Source organism: Merops nubicus, unplaced genomic scaffold (genome assembly GCF_000691845.1).
Source record: "Merops nubicus isolate BGI_N331 unplaced genomic scaffold, ASM69184v1 scaffold17844, whole genome shotgun sequence".
NCBI classification, from domain to species: Eukaryota; Metazoa; Chordata; class Aves; order Coraciiformes; family Meropidae; genus Merops; species Merops nubicus.
The window spans coordinates 1,982-27,389 of NW_008605071.1; the positions used below are offsets into that span (position 1 = coordinate 1,982).

General features: G+C 36.1%; 1 protein-coding gene across 1 annotated transcript in view; it reads right to left on the reverse strand.

Moving 5' to 3' along the window:
- Positions 1-236: 236 nt before the first annotated feature.
- METTL15 (methyltransferase like 15) overlaps positions 237-25,408 on the reverse strand; it is a 31,908-nt gene continuing 6,736 nt past the window's right edge. The window contains exons 2-4 of the mRNA XM_008939237.1: positions 10,072-10,289; positions 7,133-7,311; positions 237-682 (exon numbers count right to left, since the gene is read on the reverse strand). Coding sequence (XP_008937485.1) covers positions 237-682; positions 7,133-7,311; positions 10,072-10,289 — 843 coding nt within the window. The remainder of the gene's footprint in view (positions 683-7,132; positions 7,312-10,071; positions 10,290-25,408) is intronic.

Genomic DNA, 25,408 nt, shown 5'->3' on the forward strand with positions numbered 1-25,408 from the left:
ATGCTTTTTTAAAAAAGATATCGTTTTTGTACAATTAATGACACCTTCTTATCTACATTTATTTTACCTTTTGATGCTCTACACTACATCCTTATTAAAAAGAAGCACAAAGATAAGAAATAAATGTTTTCTAAAGCTTTCATTTTATTTTTTCAGTTTGTTACTATCTGTCAAGTTAAACTTCTGGAAAACAAAATTTAAGGAAATTATATAATTATGTAATCAGACATTTTATTTCAGAGTTTAATAGCAGCTCTTAGCTTGGCCGACCTCCCTCTTGGGTTTGTTTCAATATCCTTGGCCTGGGGTGTGAGCACTTTTTTCCGCATAAGAATCCACTTTGAGTTGGATTTTTCACAGCTAAATTCTTGTGTATCTTCTTTTTTGGAGCCATTTTTCAGAGCCTGTCTTATCTTCTGTCTTGAGCCAAGATTGAACTTTTCTGTCATGTCTATTCCATGAAGAAAACGTTTGATAATACGATCTTCTAGGGAATGAAAGGAGAGGGCTACGAGGCGACCTCCAGGTTTTAGAAACTTCTCAGCCGTCTTCAGCCCAATCAAGAGTTGATGGAGTTCATCATTTACAAATATCCGCAGACCTTGGAAAGTTTTGGTAGCAACGTGTGCTGGTCTCTGAAGCAAATCTCTTCGTGAATACACTGATGATGCTGGAAAAGCACCTGTCAAAGTTTAACAAGTATATGTTAGTGCCTTATCACTTTTACACTGTTTTCCTGACATTATTCCACCCGTGCGTGGTGACTTCAAAGGAAAGCATACTTACAACTGAACCCTGAGTGGTGAGCTTGCTTCTTTATAATACATTTCTTTATTTTCTGCCTTGAATTTACATTTCTGAAAGTAAACCCTATTAAACTAAGCTGGCTTGCAGGTGAGTGTTGGGGTTTTCTCCTAGAGATTCTTTCCCCAAATGCTTCACAAAGTTAAAATACAAAATGATGTCTGAAATCAAGATAGGGAACAAGTGAAGTAAGTAAGTCTCACTTTACAGATCAGTGTAGTCAATGTCAGATCAGTATTTGTGGTGATTCATTTCATGCTTTTCAGGTAAAAAAATAGTCACTATATGATGGATACAATTTAAGCTGGTGTCTTCTAGGTAATTATGCTTTTCTTCCCAGGCAGAGATAATACAATGTCTACCTGGTGACAAGTATCTTTCAATGTATTACTTAAAGCTTAAGAGAGGCATCCTTGTTTGGGGGTAGAAATTGTTGACCATTACAACCTGTGTTTCTTCAAATATTCACAAAAATACCTTGAGAAATTTACAAAGTGCAGTTCATACTGTTGCTTTTTCACATGCCTATGCAGCAGAATGTGTCAAGGATGAGTTTTTTGGATGATAAATCAGCAGATTAAATAATATTTACTATATGCACAAAACTCCCTCTTTCTTTCTTCAAAATTCTTATGAGTTACAAAAGTCTCTGTGGAGACCAAAATTTCTATAGGAACTTTAATATATCATTATTTAATGTATGTTAGCCTTGAAACTTCATTATCTAAGTATAGAGCAAAAAGCTAAAGGAGTCAGATTTGATGGATCAAAGGGACTAAAGCGCAAGAGTCTCACCAGCTCTGTGGAACCTCCGTAACTTATAATCTATTATGAAGTGAGCACAGGAGTCTGGTAAAGATAAATTGAATGATTAATGCTAGCACATAACTGAAAAGAATTATTTTTCCAAACAAGAGGGCCCATTAGAGGTAAGGCAATATAGAGAGTATGTAGCTATTTAAATGCCTTAATTCCATGCCAGTGAAAAAATACAACATAATAAAATGAGTTTGAAGTAAATGCAGTTTGTAGTCAAGTAGCTGATATCCTATGTAGTGGACTAAAAGAAGGGAACATAGTACCTCTGAAACAACTTGACTAATTTCACATTTACAGAGATGATTGAAAAAAAATTTAATAGATATATCATAATCCAAGAGGTTGTCACAAAATTTAATTGTGGAATTGTTGAGAGTTGCAAGGGAAAGATTTTACTTATGTCAGAAAATGTGTTTGACATCACACACATCCAGGCGACCATCAGTTTTCAGCAAAGGGAGAGACCAATAATGAGATACAAAAAATCAATCATTATTAACAAAATTCTCACGTATACAGTGTATGTGAGATGTGCTTCTGCATACTCACTTTTCTCAGCTACATTCCCTGCCTCCTGTGACTCTAATGCTAACGGTTCCTGAGTTAACTGAAGAGATGACCTATCAGAGTTGTGTCTGTTTCTTATTCTGGTCATCTGAATCTTTTGAGACAGAAGTGGCAACAGGATCAAACTCTCCCAACACAAACTACTGCACAGGAATTTGTGACTTTAAACCATTTCACCAGAGTAAATAGATTCAGCCTGCAGGAACTAGGCTCCTCTATCACTTACCAACTCTAGAAAAAGCTGCACCAGCAAGCTAATACAATTTTTGTCTGTCAAAACTACAAATCCTATACTCTCTATAAATCAGAAAAAGCATATATACCCTCATTGTAGGAGTAAAAAAGCCTATTTTAGTGGAAGAGTTGAATTAAAAGAACTCAAAATCACAGAAGGTAAGATGTCCCAAGAAACCCAGTGACACCAAGCTTGTACTACCTGGCACAGTATCTGTTTCCAGATCTTTATATATCTAAAACCGATAAAAATCGAATCCTTAAAACTGCCATTTTTGTGTGAGGAAACCTGCCTCTTAATGTGTAACATAAAGGGATGCTGTCCTGAGCAAAATAAACAATTTTCTTCTAGTGGTCAACATCTGCAAACACTAGTAGTATGCTCAGAACACTTGACTAGTTATTCAAGAGCAGGGTTTAAAACCAGCGTGTAATGTATCCAAAACATCACAGGACATGTATGTTTCCACAGCATGCACTATGTGACTAAATACACACAGCTCTGTATTCTCAATAAGACCTGTTTTGACTTTCAGTCATAATAGGCATTTTCCTTCTATGGAATTTGAAGTGGAATCATCTTGGGTATCTTTTGAAGAATTCCATTAGAGAAGCTATGGTCTCTTGAATAAGAAAATACTGGTTTTGTACAAGATCTCAAGAACAACCACTGCAGTCCATACTCTTCTCCTCCCTCCTTCCAAAACCAAGCCCACTGCTTCCATGTTCACTCTATGAAAAGAGTTGTAACTGGAATGAAAAAGCACTGTTCCCCTACAAAATATTAGCTATAAACAAGCTAGTGGGTTAGAAAACAGGGTGCATTATTTTGATTCTACCTGTATTGTTCCTGCCCCTTGCTGGACACTTACAGAAGTGATTTGAAGAACATCTTGACTTGAAGTTTTATACTTCCAATTTTGGGCCGTTACTACCCAGAGCTGGTGTTCATCTCTCAAAGCATATCCAGAATTTTAAACTATCATATTTTAGCAGTCAAAGTATTTTCTAAAAAAAAACAAACAAACAAACAAAAAAAAAAACACTGGTTTTCTGGGGATGATCCATTTCTGATATTCTAAATGTATTTCAGCTTCCAAAAGTATCACAGATAAAAATGATGTCAACTCACAAGAGTACAGCATGTAATTTAGGTACAAAACTGAGTGTGCATCTTGATAGGCACCTGACCATAGAAGCAGAAGCCTAGAATGAGGTCCTTGGTTAAAACTTCCACAGTCAATCTCACTGAAATTTTAGTAAAATACTAGAAGTTTTATCTCCTATGTCACCAAAATATCTTTTACTTATCTGAAAAAAAATAAGGATGTTATTAAGATATACTTCAAAACTAGTTTTGTAAAAAACAAAATAGCTATGACATGCTGATACCTGGCTAGATTGTCAGAAGTCTGATCATGAACATTGCTATTTTGCAATTGGAATACTGAATAAACAACAGACATTAGATACTCGGGCTACCAGCATGACTAGAACACTGACAGGTCTTTGGAAGGTTCTTCCATTTGTGGTTGCTCAGTTCAGTGTCTTCCACAGTCATCTTCTATGACGATTAACTGTGACATTACTGTAGCACTATGCATTAATTTATCAGGCACTAAAGAAAAATAAATTAAGATCCAGGTATATTCTGTAAGTATAATCCAGCTTTAAATGCCTCAGTTGAATGTGCACAAAGAGCATCCATATATAATAGTACAGAATACCAGTATTCAGGAAACTGGTAAAGACATGCTACCACTTTGCAGCTTTGTGTGACCAAAACCTCCCAAACTAAAATCAAAATCAAACTATTTCTAAGTTCAAAGACTTACTGGTCTGCCATAAGAGACTAACTAATAAATGTAATCTCTGGTAGTGATTTCTGTCACATTGGCCTTCACCCTTGTATTAAAGGCAGTAGATACTGACCTATGTTCCAGGGATAAAAACTTTTCCTTCCCTACTCCTATTCCTGTGGCATAGTTAAAAATCTATTTGTGCTTTCTGTTGAGGCACAAAAATCTTTCACCCAGCCCCCTCCAATTACCACGACACTAAGAAAATCCTTCCTGGTAACAGGCTGTACAAAGTACAAAAATATAAAAAAATCTGTATGGGAAGCTTGTAAAATGAATTTCATTCATAAAAAACACCACGCTTCTGGCTAGATGATGGGTTTGAAATCCCAGTGAGAGAAATTATCATTTTTAGTCTGGGATGCCCTGATACTACTTACACTTTCAAAAAAAACCTAATAGACTCACATGTTGAAATGTATTGAAATTTTAAATCTTGCCAATGAAATTAGCATTGTGCTGTGCCTGTCAGTATGAACTATTGAAGTCCCCAGAGAGTATGAGAGTGGGAGATTTTAAAAATTAATTCAGATGGTGCACCTGTTTGCAGGAATCCATCTGTTGAATTAGCATTGCATTTAATAAGTTTCTGTGACGCAACTAATGTCCTTTTGTCTAGGCTTCCTCAGCACAGTGTTAATTCTCACCCATCTGAAAGTCAGGCAGGATTACAAATTCCACACTGAAAACTGGAGGCTATAAATGCAAACCGACCTGAATGAGACTGGCTTTACCCATTAAAAGTTCTTTTTAAACTTTTCAAATTTCTTTAATATCTCAACATCAATTTCTTTCAGGTCCAAATGATTACATGATCTCAAAATGATCTGTGAATAGATTACATAGCTAAGTAACACTGAGAAAAATTAAATTTTGACCAAAACCTAGTAGGTAACAAGGTACACCACCTACCGAGATGAAACAAAAATAGATCATCCCTTGTATGGGAAAAGCATATTAAAATTACATTCAAAAAATTTCATTATTTTTAACCATTCTCATGCACATAAAGTTAAACCTTTTCTTTCCAAACAACTCAATGAGCAACAAAAGCCATCAGGCAGCACTTCATAATCGACTTCCACACATTTGTCTATCCACAGATCTTCATCTGAGCATTATTGACCTTTAGTATTTACTGAGCTATACCTTAAAATAATAACTCTTGCCAATACAAACTTTAAAAATGTCTGATTGTTCTGTAACTGCTGTGGAGCTGGTTTGTTTGTTTTATAATGATATCCTTCACTCTTAACTCCTAATCAATTAGCAACAGCAATACAGGTTCTAATCTTCTTGGGGGTGGTAGGAGAGACTAGAATTCTAGCATTCTGTAAAATAGAAATGAAAATTTCCAGTTTTGGGCTAGCTAGATTCACTGGGATTCTGGTTATCAGCTGGACCTTAAAACAAAAATTTGGACTTCTAGAAAATCTGAAGAAATAGTAATCTGTAACCTGTGAAAGAAATATGGACTACGCATGAATTCTCAGATACTGACACCAGCAGAGAAAGGCATAAACACCCAGCCCCACTGGCTAGATGTTTTGCATGTCTTCTATCTCCTACACTAGGCAAAAAAAGTTGATCCTGCTCTGGAAAGGTAATCATGCTTGTACAGAGTCTCCAAAATCTAAAATGCAAGAATTTATTATCCTAATTTTTTTTTTTTTTTTTTTTTTTTAAGGACTTGATATTTAACTAATAGGGCACAGATTTTACTCTGGTAAAGTAATGAATTAGTAGGATTTTTTGTGCTGTTTCACCAAAAGGATCCTGTAGATGTGGTCTCTGCCACTTCAGCTCTGGCTTATCTCAATAACTTAATGGATATTGTAGCAGCTAAACTTTGGGCCTCAGTTGACTGGACATTTTGCTCAAGTATCATGACTTCTATGAAGTATTAATTACTTTGTTAATGAATTAACTTGTTTGTCAGTCATCAAAAGTAAGTCCCTTAAACTTCCAGTTTAAGTAACACAATTTTTAATGAATACTATAATTTTTAATGTTTTAAAAAACAATTTGAAAAAAAATCCTCACAATACTGATACAATGGTTAACACTACTCAGATGTTAAATCTAGATAGCCATTTTAAAGGTTTCTGTTCAAGGGAGTCAACAGTTTAGACTTGTGACAAGATCCATTATTTTCATTTCTTGGGTAAAAAAATATCCCAACATATAATGGGATTAACGCCATTAACGTATGTTAATCAACAGGATTTGTGGCTTACTTTTTTCTTTAAAATTTTCACTGGGGAATACAAACACAAAGGTACTTGATGTGAGCATAGCTCCTGCCTAACTACGTTTTGTTCAAGTTGTTTACAGTGAAGAGCAAGTAAGATGAAGTGTTTCAATAGTCGCTTCAGGCTGATCTAGTTGGCATTCACAACGTGAAGCAAACGATGTGTTGCTTTACTTTGTGCTTTCTGGTTCTTTAAGCAGACAGAAGTGATCTGATTTGATTCATAATTGGAAACTGCCATATTAATTGCCCTCAAAATATTAAAATGTAGAAATTTAAAACTAAGAGAGGTATATGACATATCTGATACTTGAAGGCTTATCAATAGCAGGGACAGAGAATTCCCTAGGTGGCTGTCCTTCTGTGTTTCAACTTGGTTGGCGAAATGATAAATCACTTCAAATAAAATCTATTATTAAACTAATCGTGAAACCACAATATAAAAAGCGTGAGGTTAAAAAAAAAAAGTAGAGCTGACATCAGAACAGAACAGGCAGGATTAGATCCTGTATGATTTCAAGTACAAATAGATCCCTCTGGGACTTGGGGGATTAATATTTTTTTCTCCACAGCCACGGTGAAGAATTAATGAGAGTACCTGCAACAATGCTGGCAAGCTGCTGAGTCCTGGTGATGGGGTAGATGCTGCGTGCCTGCACGATGGCTGCAGCGATTTTCTTGGCGTGCCTCTCCTCCCCGTACGTTCTCAGGACGGACGCAAGCGCCCCTTGATCTAAAGCGTTCACAACATCAGCGGCAGTGGGCATGGCAGGGAACCTACGCACGAGAGCAGCCAATTAGTTCACTGACGTCAGCTTTCATTCACAAGAGGTGAAGCTTCATAGCATTGAGACAAAGTCAAACACACGCACTGCATACAAGTGTCTTTGAGGTTTTCAAATAAAAGACAGCAACCCTGTGAAAACAGATATAGCTTTCACCTTTTAAATCCTTTTTCTTGGTACTTGAAATGGAGTTTGTTCCTTAACATCAATTAGAACAGCTGAAACTTCGAAGTGTTACCACAAAACCATGCTTATTGAGTTGAGAATAAATACAATTCAGTATCATGTTAAAATGGAAATGCTGTGTGACTTCTGCTTTAGCCAGATTTAGAATATAAATTTGCCCCTTATGGGTTCATTTTAGTCACCTTGCATTAGATGTTGTTTTCTAGTCAGAACTGATTTCAAGGATCTTTTCTTTCACATCTCCTGCTACAGAAATGATTGTTGTTGAAAATCATTTAACTTCACTTTTCAACAAAAGGCATACGAATTTATATCCAAATACTGTTCTGAAAGAATAGAAATTACCTAATATTACAAACAACAGAAATTATTGCAATATAAGCAGTATAAGCCATACATTTTAATTTTATTTAATCTGTGTCACTTTGCTATTGAAATAGTTCAATATTCAATAGTTCGAAGCTATTTTATGAACATCATATATGGGTTTACTTATCACAGGAAACATGCAACTTAAATTCTTTTCTACAAAGACATGAACGTAAAGAATATTTGTCAGGCATTTATGACTCTCCTGCAGTATCTTACAAAAGATAACAAAACTTAGAAATCAGAGGCAAGTAGTATCATAGCAACAACCATAGTGCAAGGCTTTTGTTATGCCACAGGTATCCTTATTTTCTTATGCTCCTGTTCCATGTATATACTCTCATGATGCAAATACAAGCCTGGAGTTCAGATCCTTGAAATGTGAGGGCTGTATCTCAGGAGGATTATGTGAGCTTTTTACACAAAACTGGAAAAAGCGACTAGCGTGAAATTTGCTGTGTTAAGACTCAACATTAACGTGTTAAGATAATTCCTTAGAGCTGAGGCTTTCCATTGGCTCTATGTGGCTAATGAAAGATCCAATGACATTTCTTAAGAATACAGGTTCACAAAACATATAGCAAAAATTTTCACTCTCCGAGTAATGCATTATGCAATTATTGCCATCATCTATACAACAGAGGCCCTTGGTTGTTCAAGTAAAACTCACAACGCTACAGAACTACAATACTTTAGGCTGAAGACAAAAAGTGCTACAGAAGCAGAAATTATCATTCCACCGTTATTTTCATGCTCTTGAATGTACTGAACACCATTTCTAATAATTTCAATAGAGGTGATTTATTCAGTAATTGTCAATTTTACAAGTAAGCCTCATGTGCCTCCTACACAATGTGAAAGGAAGTTAAGAAATTACTGCAGAAAGCTCACAATAAACCTATGGGCATGGAAGACAACACTACACTAGTGTGTTAAAAGCAGTGTTGCTATCTGATTTCAACTGGCAGATACCGTGGATTGGATTTTATTTATTTATTTAATATTACACTCCTTTTAGAGAGAAGTAACTAGGTCAGGTTCTATGGCAGAAAAGAGGGAGGTCGCTCCTTTCCTGAAGGAGCAACTGAACGTGCTCAAGTGAAGGTGCCACAAATAGTAAGTGTGGCAGAGAAGGAAAGGGGCTGCAGTAAGTGGTTGTGAGCCTGCAGATTAAGTTCAGTCTGAGAATCTGTGGAAATAACAGTGAGGAGGCAGGCCTCTGAAAGTGTGATGCCCCTGTGCCTGTAGGGCACATGCAGCCCAAATTGTAAAATTTTAATGGTATATTTAACAAAAATGTTACTGGTTTAATTACTCACCACTGGAACTTTAGTGTTTCTGTTCTGTCCCGGTTAGAAGGCAGAATTGTGTCCCACCTCCCTTATCCCTCAGTTTCCCAGATAGAGAGGTAAATAAGGAAGGTGGGGGTAATGAAAACCTTGCACCAAATTGAAAATTAACAAAATGAAATATATTATTTAACAGGGAACAGAAAGGAAGAAGGGAAGGGGTTTAACAGGGTACAGAAAGGAAGAAGGGTAGGGGTTTAACAGGGAAGGGGGGTTGTAGGAACAACAAGGCAAGGAAGATTAAACTTCCAAATATACAAAACCCAAATGCTGTGCTAAGGCTCCCCGGTGCTGGATCTCACTGGATTGAGGTGGACTGAAGCTGGATGCACAATCCTTGGACGTGGATGGAGGCAGGGAAGAGTCTGTAGATCAGGCCCAGGTCTCCAAGATGGCCACGGCCATGTGTAGCACAGGGAGCAGCAGAGCAACGTGTCCCCAGGTACAAGGTCAAAGGAGCAAGAGCAAGAGAGCAAGAGGAAGAGGCGTGCCTTTCTCACCCCTTTTATAGACCTTGGCAGGAAGTCCCGAAGACAGGAAAAAGGGTATTGGGAATAGGACAGGTGTACGCCCATTTCATTCAGGCTTGTACCTGGTTTAGGGTTTCAAATCTCCACCCACCAGGGGCAGCAGGTTTCAAACCATTACAGTTCCAAAGAAGGAAAAGATAATAAACAGTATTCTAAGTATCGAGATTAAAAAAAGCTTTGTAGCAAAAGAAAAACAGTATACTCATGAAAAATTAGATGTGGTTTTATGATGAGAATTAATTTAAGGGGAAATGAAATACACGGGGGTTGTTGAGCACAGTTTTTGAGTTTCAAGGAGTAATATCTATTAACAGGCACCTGTCACTATCCATCCTCATGTCCAAAGGTCCGTCCTTCTGCAGGGAAAAACCTCTTTCAGGTGTATCAAATTGCATAGAAGAACAGCCAGCATCCAAGAGAACTCCGTCTAGAGTCCCTGGCTCAACTCCAGACGAGATTAACAAAGCCTCTGACTGGCTAAACTGTCCTAGAAGGGGTCGAATCTGCTTCCTGTAAGAAAATAATAAATAAATAACCTCAGTTTTAATTATAACAGTGCAGTGTCTTCCCCTTGTGTAGCAGGAATTAGACAGGAATGCTCTCTTGTCTCAGAAGCAATAGGCCTATTCCCAAAGTGATAGTTTAAGTACTTTTCATACATCAACACTGAAAACTGGCTCAACCCACCCACCAGTGGCGACTCAGGCTTAACTCTTTACTCCCTTCCTATCTGATTCCAAAGAAATGGAAACTGACTAAAATTCCATTTTTTTTATCAGGCAGGAAATCAGAGGGGCACCTTTCACATTTGGGAATGCCCCCATCACCAAGGTACCTGCTGTGCTCAGCAGTGAAGTGAGGCCAAAGTGTGGAAAAAACTGAACAGTTCTTGGACCTAGAGGAGAAGCAGACAAGATGGAACATAACTGCACAGACTTGTGGTTAACACTTACCTGCCAGGAAAAAAACAAAAAAAAAACAAACAAAAAAAAAAAAAACCCCCTGGGTTTCTGCCATGGGACAATCACCTTTCTTTTTTTAGTGGCATTTTCTATATAATACTATATATACACCACTAGTATTTAGTGGTATTTCAAACATATTTGGGCAAATGAGGCACACTGGATCATAAGCAGATAAAATACTTCAGGTGCCTGAATTTGAAACTACACTGATCACTGGGGAGAGTGGAGTTTCACAGGCAGTGTTGTGCTTACCATTCTTCTTTTTATATTTAACGTGGTTCTTGCTTAATATTCCCATACTGGGAAAGAAAAGTGGCACTTTTCTTTCCCAGTATGGAAAGAGAAGATAACACATCTCTGAGTCCAATGTTTTCTTCATTGCCTAAACCTGGACTTTTGATTCTTGTGTGTCTATATGGTGACTTACAATTAAATAAATTATTTTATCTATCTCTCAATCTCAATGAATTTCACAGGTTTAAAAAGAATAACCACGTTGATGGATTTTTAAGCAGCATTTACAATACATTTCTGCCCCTAACAAGAAGTCACTGCCTCCACACCTGGGGTTTGATTAGTTTGGATACCTCTTCTTCGGTCTCATTGATAAGCATTCAATTTATTACAAGGCCCACTGGGTTAACTCAGACAATTTTGTTAAAGTTATATGGGCAGAGGTGAATGGATGGAGAGGACAACTCCTGTAGCTGTTTCAGTTACAAAAGGACATCTGCCCATAGATCTTTCAACACTTCAGCATTACAATAATTTTGAAAACTTAAAATATCAGCTTAAATCTAATCCTTCTTTCAGGTCAGTTTAACATCAAGACATTGTCACTATGACACAATTGAGTCAACTCTAGTGGTTACAGTTTTAACATGATGTATGAACAAGGAATCAGAACTTTTCTTGCACCCATTCAGTTGGAGTAAGAAAGGCTACCAAAACTAACAAAAGGGGAAAAAAAAGAGGGAGAGAGAAAGCTCTGTTAAAAGGAAGAAATTATGAATGCAACCATACGGATGAACATTTATGTACACAATGGTATCCTCATTAGAGCAGAATGAATCAACCTATTGAACATAGCACAAAAAACTGGAAATACCTTGAATGAACAGATTTCATGAGGGATATCATGATCACACACACACACATTTTTGAATTCAGTACTGTCCAGCACATAATTAAATACAACTCTTCAGCTTAACAAGAACTGACAAGCACAACGATTCACTTAACATATTTAAACCAATTTAAGCTATACAGTTAATAGCATTGAGATTTTATTTCCCCTCAATCTAATGAGAGGAATTTTCTTGAAAAACTGTACCACTTTGTCCAAATGGACAGTTTTTCTAACATTACAACTTGCACAAACAAATGAACTTTTAAATTCCATATGTGGGAGATGGAACTAAATGTGATCTGGAAAAAATTATAAATTGCCATTGTCTAGTTCCCCCAGCAGACAGTAACCCATGTCAGCACCTATGAGCTAGTGCTGCACTATGCTACCAACCAGTCTGAAAAATTAGTCTGAACGATATTTATAAGTTGCTAGAAATCTGATGACATTTCTTTAAACAAGTCATAACCATGAGGATGTCTATGATATTTGGGATATTTGCCTTCGATTCATGGTTTGCCAATTCGTTATGATTAGCAAAAGGTAATTAAAAAAGAAGTATTTTCAAAGGAAGTTGAAATTTACTCTTTGGTAGAGAGATGCTTCAGCTGGAAAATGTTTTGGAGTTTGCAAATAAAAGATTGAAAAAGAAGCAGATTGGCATTTTTATGCCAGCCTTTCAGGTCTCTGAAATTATAGCTTCTGTATATAATCTGTTACCCACTGCATTTTGTCTATCAATAGTGGATATAGGCAACTTGGTGAATACAAATCTTCACTAAAACCGGATGTTTTTAATGAGATTATAATGACTACATTAAAACATTCAGGGCAGTTATCTGCAGTTCTGTTTCCTTGTGGACTAGAAGAAAAAAATTTTAGCATCTTGGGTATCTCATACATATTAATTAATCAAACCAAGTACACAGCTATGAAAGATTTATTACCTTATGAAAGGAAATACAAGTGTCATCTCTTTTTTTCATAGGACAGTGACAATGATGATAGTGACAACAAGGACTGATCTATTAAATTATGAGCATGACACCTCTTTTTATAATAAAATTATTTTTACAAGCATCCAGAAGCATAAAACTCTTCCCTTCTCTATTATTCATGTCTGTGTTCAAATAATAGCTGCCGATTACACATATGATTTTCTATAAAAATGCTTAAATTTAGCCTCAAATCCTTCTGCCATCAGATTTTTGTTTACATCATCTATAAATCCTGTTTCCAGAATAATCTCAAATAAATAATGAAAAACCACGTACTCTATGCTAAAAATGTTTATTTTCTACAGTCACATGGCTTCTGCTCTCTAAAGGTGTGAAGAAATTCTTTTCACTCTCTTTTTCAGTGTTCCAATGCTTTCTTTGGGCATTAGTGAATTTATATTCCATGACGACACTTACCTAGTGTGAGAATCTGGCCATTACCCTTTCTGTCTATACCTCACAAAAACAGTGCTTCGTGGAAAAAACACGAAAGGTCAGTCAGTGAACATCCCCACACACCAAATAAACCATCCAAGCTTAGAGTTAAAAAAAGCCCGAGAAGAGAGAGCCTATCAAAGCATTGCAGACTAAGACTGGATGGAGGTTTTACATGGTTCTTGGGGATACCAGGAAAAGCTGTTAAGACTGCAAAGGGTCATAAAGAGAGCACTTTAATAATTTTAGGTGAGTCTTGAAGGTTAAAATCTAACTAAATCAAATTATTGTGCATAGAAGAAAATATTGAAAATTAGTACTTGAACAGCACTTTACATATTCAGAATATTTTAAAAACATAAAACAACAATGCAGATATTTTAGCACCCACATAAACGTATAAGATTTGCAAGGCTTAATACTGCCTGACCTGAAGACACCTATATAGAAAGCTACGACAATGTCAGATATTATGGTGTGAAGATGTAAAAAAGCAGACAATACCTGTCACATGTTTAGCTCTCATTTGACATGTGTGAAGGCAATAATGGGAATGAATTACATATTCCTACGCTAACTGCTACAGCCAAGCAAGTAGCTTGGCTATAATAACTCTATTCTATCATACTTCTGTTCTAACTTCTCAAAATACTCAACATGCTCCCTCCTTCTTCATTAATTTTTACATTCTCCAAGAAAAGTGTATTCAAGATTTTAAAGGAACACTGGGAGCACAGACAACCTAACCAATCTACAAAAAAATAAAAAGTTATTTCAGCTGCTACACTTTGTTAGGGCCCTTAATAGATTTTATTGAGTAAAAACCTCAAGAGCTTACAGAATTCTTGTACTGTTTGCTACAGTTGGAAAATAGCACCTAACTTTGGGTTCAGGACCCTTTGTTCAGGCCATAACAGTATTTTATTATATTATACTATGACACATAGCGTAGTAAGCCTGATATACGGCACTGGATTCACACTTCTCGATTACATGAAAGAACAGAATGAGAAAGTTCAGTTTCCTAATGTATTTCAGGCTCTTCTGCTTTCAGTTAACCTCTGGTATTCTACAATGCTTTATAAAAACATTTCTTTATTTTACTCAGCCGAGAGAGATGTGCACAGGAATAAAAAATCATGAGTACACATTCTACAAAATAAAGAGAAAATCTTTTGCCTTATCTAATTTCTCTCCATTGTCACAGAGGTTGCTGTGACATCAGTCATTCAAGTAATTTCACAGAAAAGTACAATTTCACTTTCATGGAGCTTCATTTTTTATGTATATGTAACAATGCTTGCTCTTGATCTTTCACCATTGCTTCCCTTACAAATTCCATGTATGAATACTTAGAAAGTCAGCAAGTGATGATCCCTCGTCGGCAGTGAAAACTACCTTCTACTCTACCAGAATAAATGGTTTATTTGAGAGAACTGGGAAAAAAGGTTTTCAAGCTAACTCTTGCCAATACACATCAAATGAGGAGATGAATCTGATGCTTTGATTCAGGAACTCCATTCAGACTGCCAAGAGGGGTGACAATTAGCACCAGCTCTAATGAGGATACTGGTACAGACCAGGTATAATGTCATTGACTCCCTTCACCTCGGTCACTCAGCAGCTGTGAACAGCTGCAGCTTTCACTTCCTCTGCTCCTCACTCCACTACAGATTCTGTAAAACAATGTGGTCCTTTGCTCCTCATCTCTCATTGACTCCAAGCACCAATACCTGTTGCTAACAACCTCTCAAGCATACCTGTAAGAAATTTCAGGATGGCTCAGAAGAGATTGCTCATGATTTAACTGTTCATTTTAGCTTTTAAATAAAATATGCTTTCCACTATTCTCTCCACTAACACAAACACAATTTTAGTAAAAACTACAGTTCTAAACTGAAGGAACTATAAATATTGTTTCAGCTAAAAGATATAATTATTTACTCAAAGGCATAAATATCAAAGATCATTTCCATAGAGTTTATCAGAAATCTTACCACATTAAACATCTTTCATAGCAGGTATGTTCCATCCCATCAAACACAAATAGAAAAATTGAAGTTCCTAATAAACAAGGTTCCTCTCCACCTACATTACAGGTCAAAGAGGTGATTTCTTTCTGGGCAAAAGGAAGACTAATAGAATAAGAGTAGTGATTATTGAGCAAATTTCCAAATTATACTCCTCTCCAAAATTTACGAAAATGTATTTTTCAGTTTACCAAGTAACACAAAGCTTTGTTGAGTAATAAGTGCAAATTATTTTATGCAATTTGCAGCTAGCCAGAAGTCAAACCTGTGTTATAAAATGTGACATTGTTATGCATGCCAGCTTTACTGCACAATATATGTAAAATATGCAACATGCTGCCATCATTTGTGTGTGCCAAGAAAACCAAGCCATTAGAATGATGTGCTTTTCACTCATGAGATCTGACAGCTCAAAAGGTAAGATACCACCCATCAGAAGAATCAGAAATATTTCTCTGACTTTACACTGGCCCACCTGGGGATTTTAGTCTGAGGTGTATGTTAGTTTATACAGCCCAGTTTTACAAGGTTCAGTGGACAGATTGCAAGAGCAGTTGAATACCTGTATCATCATCCTGGGTCTAGCAAACACACATTGTGACTCTCAGCTTTATTAACACCGATTTTAACTTTAAAGCTGACCAGCTTGATTTGCATTTTCTTTACACATTCAATTGCTGTGAGACTTCACACAGTGTTTCCCACAGCCAATGAAACCACAGTGCCTCACCAGACCTGGTATGTATATATTCTATACATCAGTTAATCTGCCTCTTATTTCAGCTCTCCTAATAACTACTATTACTTTAACAATCACTGCAGGAAGGTGAATGTTCATCTCATTATTCAGATTATTTTTCATCATAAGAAAAGGTAATAAAGAAACTTTCCGTAGTGTTGATAAATCTTATGCATTATTTCCATAATCTTTCTATACTAGCATCTTAAAAGATATCTTTATAAAAACCTGCTCTTCATTCCTCAACAACCCACATATATATTCATAATTTCATTCAAGACACAGTGGTGCTTCACTGAACTTAAAAGAAATGTTGTTATTGGCCTTAGAAGGAAGAAAAGATCTGTTTGATTCAGTTGCCAAAACCCTGTAGACTACAGAAAGAAATTCTGGATATACATCAGCAAGTTGAAAAGTCCTAACTGACATCACAAACAAAGCAGTTGTGTCATAAACATTTTTCAGCCCATGAATATAAAAATATCAAAATCTGTATCAGCAATCATTCCAGATATACTTTTTCAACACACAGGGAATGAGTAAATCTCATCATCTTTTTCCCAGTGTTAACACCCAGTCTCAGAGGAATCTGAAATTATAGTCAGGGTTTCAGACTGGGGACAACTTCCAACAGTATTCATTCATTAGCTGAAATAAGGGTTTCATTTATTAGCATATTTATCTGTATATAAAACATAAAGTTAACACAATGTACATGGACAACTTAAAAAGGAACATGCAACGAACTGTCAAAAGGTTACTGTTACCCACAACCCCCACGCTGAATTGTTTTAAAATGAATACTAACACAATTTGATTTACACTCTGTAAGACTTTTACAAAAATGCAGACATACAGCATGTAAAGAAATTCTTTTTCCTCCCTGCAGAACTGAATAATAAATGAAACTATTGTTAAATTTCCTTCAGCTAACAAAGCAAATTTACACAATACTTTTCCACATCACAAATTCTGGCACTCTAAAGTGCTCTATTCATGGAGAGAGCTCACTCGAGATTGTGCATAATTGTTGCTTTGAAAGACCTGCTCCTACTGATACATGGAATATATTTGCATAACCTTTGCCTTGTTAACAAAATATGAGTCTAGACCTTGAGACTCAGCAGCAATACTATGACATAACAAATGGGAAAACAATCTGAGCTACAGAAGCTTTTTTTTAATCTTAATTATTAGGCAGCTGACAGTATTGTAGTGGCCTGATAAAGCTCTACAGAATTTTTATTTCCTTCCACAAACTATTTCTCTATTTGACACAGAAGTTAAACCTTAGAACACTAAGGATGAAAACAACTGGCATCAAGAATTTATTACAAATGAAACAAGTACCTTTTTTTCCCTCCTGTCATTCTTACCTAAGCTATCTCATTGATGAGCATGTTTACATTCCTAATTGACGCCCACCTTAAGCATTAAACTATCTGCCCATCACTTGGATAGCTTCACATCTCCCAGCTATATGCTCCTAATTGTGGGAAGGAGAAATATGAGAAACAGAACACAAGAGGAATGCAAATAAGGGCAGAAGTGAAGTAGGGGCATCACTTAGCTGGAAATTAGAGAAACCACAAAGCTTTTGCTCTTCTGTATCTTTTGCTTGTAGTAGGGAGACAAGGGAACATGGACTGTGCATAAAATTAAAAATGCAATCAGACCACAGGTGTAAATGACAGGCTAACATTCACTATTCTGTTCTCTGTTCCTTTCCTAGTAGTTTTTAGTGTGCTTCTCTACCCACCAGTGAACACCAAGCATTAACTTTTCATAGAACTAGGAATTATAAGCCCGGTACATCATTACTCACTGGTGAGCTCACAGCCCATCAGTCCATCAGCAAACCCAGCATGCTTGTAGCCACACAGCACTCTATGCTCAACTCTGTCTTTTCACCTCTCTGGCTTCTAAGATCTTGCAGTTCTTCAGAACAAGTCCTCATTTTTGCTATGTTATGTAACATAGCCCAGGAACAATCATTAGCCATTATGCCACCAATTTACTGTCTTATTTAGTTCACTAAATAAGAATAAAAAAATTGCATACCCTGCCCATATAACCTTGTGGTATTCCACTGATGAGCTCATGGCTTTGAAATGACATGAGTGCAACCCTTACAGCCAGGCAGAACAACGCACCCCAGAGGACTTCTTTGCTTCTACTAGCTATTCTTTACACAAAGTGGTTACTTTACCTTCTTAAATCATATTTGTTACTTCTGAATTTATAATCTCTGAAAATTTTTTCCAAATTATAAAGCACTTAAAAATCAAAATTAAATCTATATGTGCCTCTCATAACATAGCAATCCATTCTTAGGAAGAAAATAATTTACTTAATCCTACTAATGATTTTAAGGCTTATAATCACATTTTAAATCATATTTAAAAGAAGTGTTTTCCTAGTTCATGAAATCAAAATCTGTCAGGTTTTTTAAATATTGTATCTGAAAAGTTAGGTACATGCCCTGAAAAAACATACTTTTAGTTTACACTGGTAAACATTCAATTCTGAAAAACTACTAAGGTGATAAAAAAGAATAGAATACTACACAACTAAGAATGCTTCTGATTTGAAACATTATCTTGAACCACAGTGTGGGAGCAACTCACTTTCCCAGCCACTTCAACCTTTTATTCTTATTTTAAAATTTCAATTTCAGAATGCAATCATAAAAATAAACTTTTTTTTTTTATGAACCGTTAACATCTTACTGCTCTGTAGACACCACCTGGTTAGCATCCATGTAGAATCTTACAAACAAATCTATTTTAAATTCTAATTCTGTTATCTCAATTATTAAATCTCTTGTAATAAGGTCTGGCAAATTTAGCTGCATTTCACCAGTGATGATCTTTTCTGACAATCAGTGTTTCATGTATTGCTGTTTTAGCTCATACAAGTCATGAGATCCTGCATCCAAATGGACTTCCCTGCTACACAATGAACTTCCAGAAACTGTGCAAATTATCTTCTAACTAAATACAGGAGTTAAGAATAATTAAGGAGTTTGGTGAAATATCCTAATTTCAGCCACCCGTATTTTTTTGTATACAGAGATTATATGCACGGTATAGTCACTTACCACTGCAGATGACAGCACAAAGTCTGCAGTTTTAAGTATTTGGAGAAATAAGAGAGTATTTAACTGAATAATATTTGGTCCTGAAAGTACGCACAATTTTAAGTTACTGCTCTGTTCCTTTCTACTGGGAAAATATATCCAATTCAGATTCATTAAGGGGAAAAAAAAAAGCAACTAACAATCCCACCTTCTGAAACAAGACAACATCCATGGGTAAAACAAAACACTAAGTCACCTCCACCAAGAGATAACTAGACAGTTGCACAAAAAGGGTAATTTTTTTCAAGTAGCCAAAATTTAACAGCTTGAGTTAAAAATATACAATATAGAAGACATAATGCAGAATGATACAAATGTGACCACCAGGCTATCAGAGCAGAAGCTGCTGCATAAATCCTTTTAAATTATCATGAAAAATGATCCTTAAAGACCCATAAGCAAAAAAGTATTTCTAGTCAAGTTTAACTTGGAAGAAGCAATGTTAATCTAGCGAAATTTGTTTCAAGTGCACCAGGAAAGGATGACAAAGCTCATAAAGAAATGACCAAAGAGAAATGTGATGAGGGGAACAGCATCACATGTCAAATCATGACAGTGCCAATCTTGAGTGAGCTGAAGGCTTATAATCTGGGTATCAGCTTGAGGAAAAGGAAGACAAAGTTCTATCTGACCATAAAAAGAACAGTAATCAACAGTGCAAATGCAGGCATAAAAAGGGAAACAAAACGCCAGGATGTGGAAGTCAGAAGTCTTTTCATTAGGCGTAGCAAAGTATTAATGGTACAACTTCACCCCGAGTACTGTATGCCATTAGGACAGCCTTCCCTAAAAGAGAGCAACTCAAAGTGGAATTGGCACAGAGAAGCTCTAATAGGATGACAAGAAGAAATGAGAGCTATTATTATGAGATGAAAGTATAAAAAAAGCCCAGACTTGTTTTGCATACAAAAAAGGTGGCCAAGAATAGATGTTAATATTCTCCACTGAGTATTTTAAATGCCAGGGAGAGAAAAAACCTAAGAGATATTAATCAACTATTAGTTAATTTTATGCAACTAAAATTAAATTAGGTAACTACTTTAACCGGAAATTTAAAGAAAGTCTCATATAATGAAAAATTAGACTCTGGAATAGCTGGAGCACTGCATATAGAACTCCTAATTACTTTTAAGATAGAGCACAGTGAAGGAGATTAAATTATGCAGTGGTTTGTAATAGCAGGCAATTTGATTCAGTGATCTAGGAGTCTCTCACTGCATTTTTATATGTGAATAGCTATTGTAATTCTCCTTTGTAAAGTTCCCCCGAAAACGTTTACTTAAACTTATCAAGACATATAAGCATTACTGTTTTTACATATGTGTAAATATACTTCAACCTAAGAATAACATACCCCTTAGGTATAAATGACTCATTTTATTTTTAGAAAAGTCTAAACGGAATGCAGAACTACAACATTGGCACTGAAAAAGCTCCTTTCTCTTCATTTTTCCTAAAGTGATTACTGGGGATTTCTGAACCAAGTAAAACACCAGTATTGAGTGGAAACTGCTATTTTCTCATAGTAAACTCAAAATTTTCAAGACACTGCTCCTAGATAAAATTATTTTTAAGCTTTTTTAAATTCAGAAACAACTCCCAAACCCTTTTGCTGCTACAAAAGGATGATTAGATCCCAAGGTAAACAACTTTTGATCATTACTGAAGGAAAAGTTCAGTATCTTTTTTTCCACAGAGAGCGATAAAATAGTCTAAAGGAATTAACTTAATGTGATATAGAGAGTTCTGCAATGCTCTAAAAAAATCCCACCCAAATTCAAACCCAATTTATTCCAGTGGTATTTTAACTACATTTCTTTCCAGCCAGAGTAAAGGAAAATCCAGCTTATCTGACAGGAACATTTTAACATTCTGGTCCATGGCTTGGGACTTCGTAGGGTGTATTTCTCTACCTTTATGAGCAGTCTTCCATCTGTTTTGCATAGTAACTGATTCCTCAATTGGACTAGTGCTTTCTTTTGTATTACTAGCTTTATTAGAAGCTAAGTAATTATAGGTAATTTCCACATGAAGATGAATGCCCTCTGAGGTGCTAGAAAATAGAGGACTATGATCTTGACAGCCTTCAGAAGACAAGCAGTCCACTTAGGCATTTATTTAAATTGAAGTTTTCCAAAACTAGAATTATGTGAGACTCTATTTGATCCACAGACATTCAGACAATTATGGAGAACTTTTTTTCTGAGGTTATCATTTTTTTACCTGAGAATTACAGAATCAGAGAACAAACTGTCAAAAGAGACCTTTGGAGGCCTTCTAGTCCAACTCCCTGCTCAATGCAGGTCTGATTAGATGGGGCTGCTCAAGGCTCAGTCCAGTTGAGCCTTTTAACACCTTCAAAGGTAGAGACTCCACAAGTTCACCAGGCCACCTGTTCCAGTACTACCACCCTTATGGCATTTTTTTTACCCCTAATACCTAACTGGAATTTCCTGCATTTAATTCTTATCCTAGAAACTCCAAAGGACTCCAGCTGTATGGCAGCCCTTCAGGCAGGTAAAAAGCTTTAATGCAAATTGTTCATAAAGCTGGTAATGGGTTTTAAATAATTTAAATCTTCAAGTATACTAGAGATCACTAGTTCTACTTTTATTCTTTTTTTCCAGAACTATAAGGTTAAATTTGTAATTAATATAAAGCAACCATGTATTTAGCCCAATTACAAAACAAGTGTAGTTTGACACACTTGTGGAACATTAACTCTTAGTTGTATCTTGTCACACAAAGCTAAACAATTAGTCCTGATTCATTTACATAATTACTTCAGGCAGGTTCCTTTTCCATAAAAGGCTAGTAATATAACACTTAAAGTTTTTGACGGTGGATTCTTGGCAGGATATAAAACAATCACTCATTACCTGATGACATGAAAAATTTAAGAATTAACCTGTAAACACAAGCTGGTTTACACCTTGGTATTTTTGCACATTCTCAAAGTAACTTATTTTTCACTTACAGTATGGTTTCTCTTTGGAAGCAGGAGTAAATGGAGTTTCATTGCTCTCCATTTGCTACAATATTCTTTTAGCAGAAGCAATTCATTACTGAGTAGAATAGTCCTCAGTGGAATAAAGTTTTATTTTTGTTACTATATAACTATATTTGTGTTCCTGTTCACAAGCTGGACTACTGACATCAATATCAATACAGACACCAGCACTTCAAACAAAAATATCACTCTGTTATTTAAAATAGATTTCCCTTTCCCATGGCAAAAACATGGGTAACACATTAAATTCTTTAAAAGACACTAGATGGCTCCACTGGTGTTCCTACAATATTCTCAGGTAACATTTCAACTCTCCCATGGGAAATACTAACGACATAACTTACTGCTTCATTTCAGCAGTATAATGTATTATCTAGAGTATAGTCTTCACGCATACCATAGCATGAAGTGTAGCTCCATTTGAAAATCTTCTATAAAAGAACCTTGAAAGACACAGTATTTCCAATAATGAAATATCAAATAAAACTAAACAGAATTCAATAGACCCACCCAGCAGAACTCATTAAGAGAAGCATACCTCCAGGTTTAACTCTGCAAAACACTGCCATGAATGTGGCACAGTAAACTCCATCCCCACCACATACCTCCTGCAATACCAATGGCTCGGGTCATATTCACAGTATGGTTATTGGATTTGTTACAAACTGTATAGCTCAATTTGATTTATAAAAGTAATTCTCAAGTGATCCCAGAGCTATTCTCTCTTACAATAGAATCCAGAAAGTATTGCTCAAAGAACTTCCTCTGTGAGTCTGACTACTCAACATTCATGCATTTGGACTGACTTCCCCACATAAAGCAACTCTGACATCATATTGCTTTTGTACATATAAACCAGTGAGTTTCCTGATACACAGATTAATGAATAAAACATTGTAGAAGATGCTACCTGATGAAAAGATGACCAGAAAGTTCTATTTCTATTAGATGGTGGGAAACAAAACACGCGCATTTTATGCGGGATGAAAGTGATCACCCTTCACTTAGTGCACTTTGATCTGCATCAGAGTAACTCCAGTGCACAATCTGAGTTCCTGTCCAAATAATCTAGACACGAAGAAGAGTGTGTAATGTGCTCTGAGCACTACAAGGCATTCAGTCCCAGGGTGAGAGCATAAAACAAAATACAGATCTCGGGCAAATGCACCAGCACTCCTGTTGCACCACAGCACATGCTAAGGCAGGCATGGCCCCCTACTGTGGATCTGGGAACGCAGATGGATTCCATCATCACACAGGCTTATGTCCCCAGGTAGTACCTGGCACACTGTACAAAACACCTTGAAAACAGAAGGTTGGAAAAACAGAGTAGAATAATTTTCATTTGGAAGGGACCTACAATGATCACCCAAGTCCAATGCCTGACCACTTCAGGGCTCACCAAAGGTTAAGTCATGTTAATAAGAGAATTGTCCAAATGTCTCTTAAACCCGGAGAGGCTTGAGGCATCAATCACTTCTCTTTTGAGGCTACTGAAGAATTAAAATAATAAGGGGGCAAAAAATAAATCTGTCTACAGTCATATGAAGCCCATATTTTGGTTAATAGAAATAATTTCTTTTCCTTTTCCCACTACAAAAATTATGGATTGTTAGTAGTGAGTATCGAGCACAGTTAGTGCTAGATCTTGACTGTTCCACACAACAAACAAACTAGGAAGTTAGGGTGGAAATTTCTGTATTTAAAAACCGTCAAATCAGTAATTATCAACAGTCTGTAGCCAAACTGGATGACAACCCAAGAGGATTCTTGCAGGCACCAATTCTGGCCCAGGTACAAGTCATTCTTTTCTACAGCAACGCTTCTTTTGAAGTTCAAGAGGGCTCAGAGCTGAAAAACCACGGACAGCAAAATGAACATAATATTATAAAAAAAAACCCAAACAACTGAAAACTTCACACCAAATTTGGGAGAATTACTTTGTTCAACAAAATACCTTACAGTAGAAGATGATGTTATCAGGAAAAATGGCAAATATTTTCACAGTATAATTAACAAAATTCTAGTAAACAAACTTTAGAGGCAGGTGTTCCATGTGACACAGAACTAATCAAGTATACACAGTGCTATAAAAAAAGTAGATATTCTGAAAGAGATCCAGGGACCAAGAAAAAAAGGTGGTTAGAAAACATGACTCATATGGAAACACTGAAAGTTGTGGCTTGTTTTGTTTTTCTTTCTGGATAAAAGAAGGTTGGAAGGGATCAGGATGCTTATCTCTGCAAGAAGTTGTTAAAAAGACGTCAGTATTCAGTTATTCTGCATGCCATGTGAGAGCAAGTCAAGGAATACTTGGCTGAAGTAGCAGCAAAGCAGTTCTGAACTACACATGAGAAAAGCTCTTTATGTATAAACCATACAAAATCACCAAGATAGATTATTGATACAATTCCTGTTGCTTCAGAAGGCTTCCAAGAACAGGAAAAGAAAATGCTATTTACGAATGCCTGAAGTATATTTGATACTGCTTTAGATCAAGAAAAATCAACTAGGTAGTTTCTTGACATTGATTAAAACCCGTGTTTCTAACAGCCATGATTTTTTATTTTAATTTCTCTTTGGAAATCATTCAGGGTTGAAGTTGCTTCATTCCTATGTTTGATCAGGAAATTTTCAGTTAAAATTTAAAGGAGGTAAAATCCCATTTCATGTCTTAAAAGAAGTCACTCATCAAATTTTTGGCTGTATCATTCCCTTTTTTTTTTATTTCCTGATACGTCTGAGACTGTATCAGGGGGTTCTTTCTTTTATCCCAGATTTCTTTCTTTGTGCTAGAAATATGGACAGAATAGCCCCATATCTCCTATCCCTGCAGGCAACAGTCTCCAAAGTATGATTTCTGAAAGGCAGAGTTCCTAGTGCTTTCTCTTTTCTGTCTATGAGTAAGATGGCATTTGGCAACAATAAAACAGATTTTGGATACATAGAAAACTTCCTCCTTGAGTCTGCATCTCTTCCTTCATTATCATGAAAGTCAGTGATACCCCTGGTCCCTCTAATCAACTGCAGTTTATCTAAAACATATATATATAAAGATCTCCTCATAAAAATTACATTATGTAGGTAATTATTCTCTTTTTTTCAGATAGTGTAACACGAAGAATCTCCATTTCCTTTTTCTGTGTATTATACATATTGCAAGATTGCTTCCTGAGAACCAAAAGTTGTTAACCACAGGACTTAAATCAT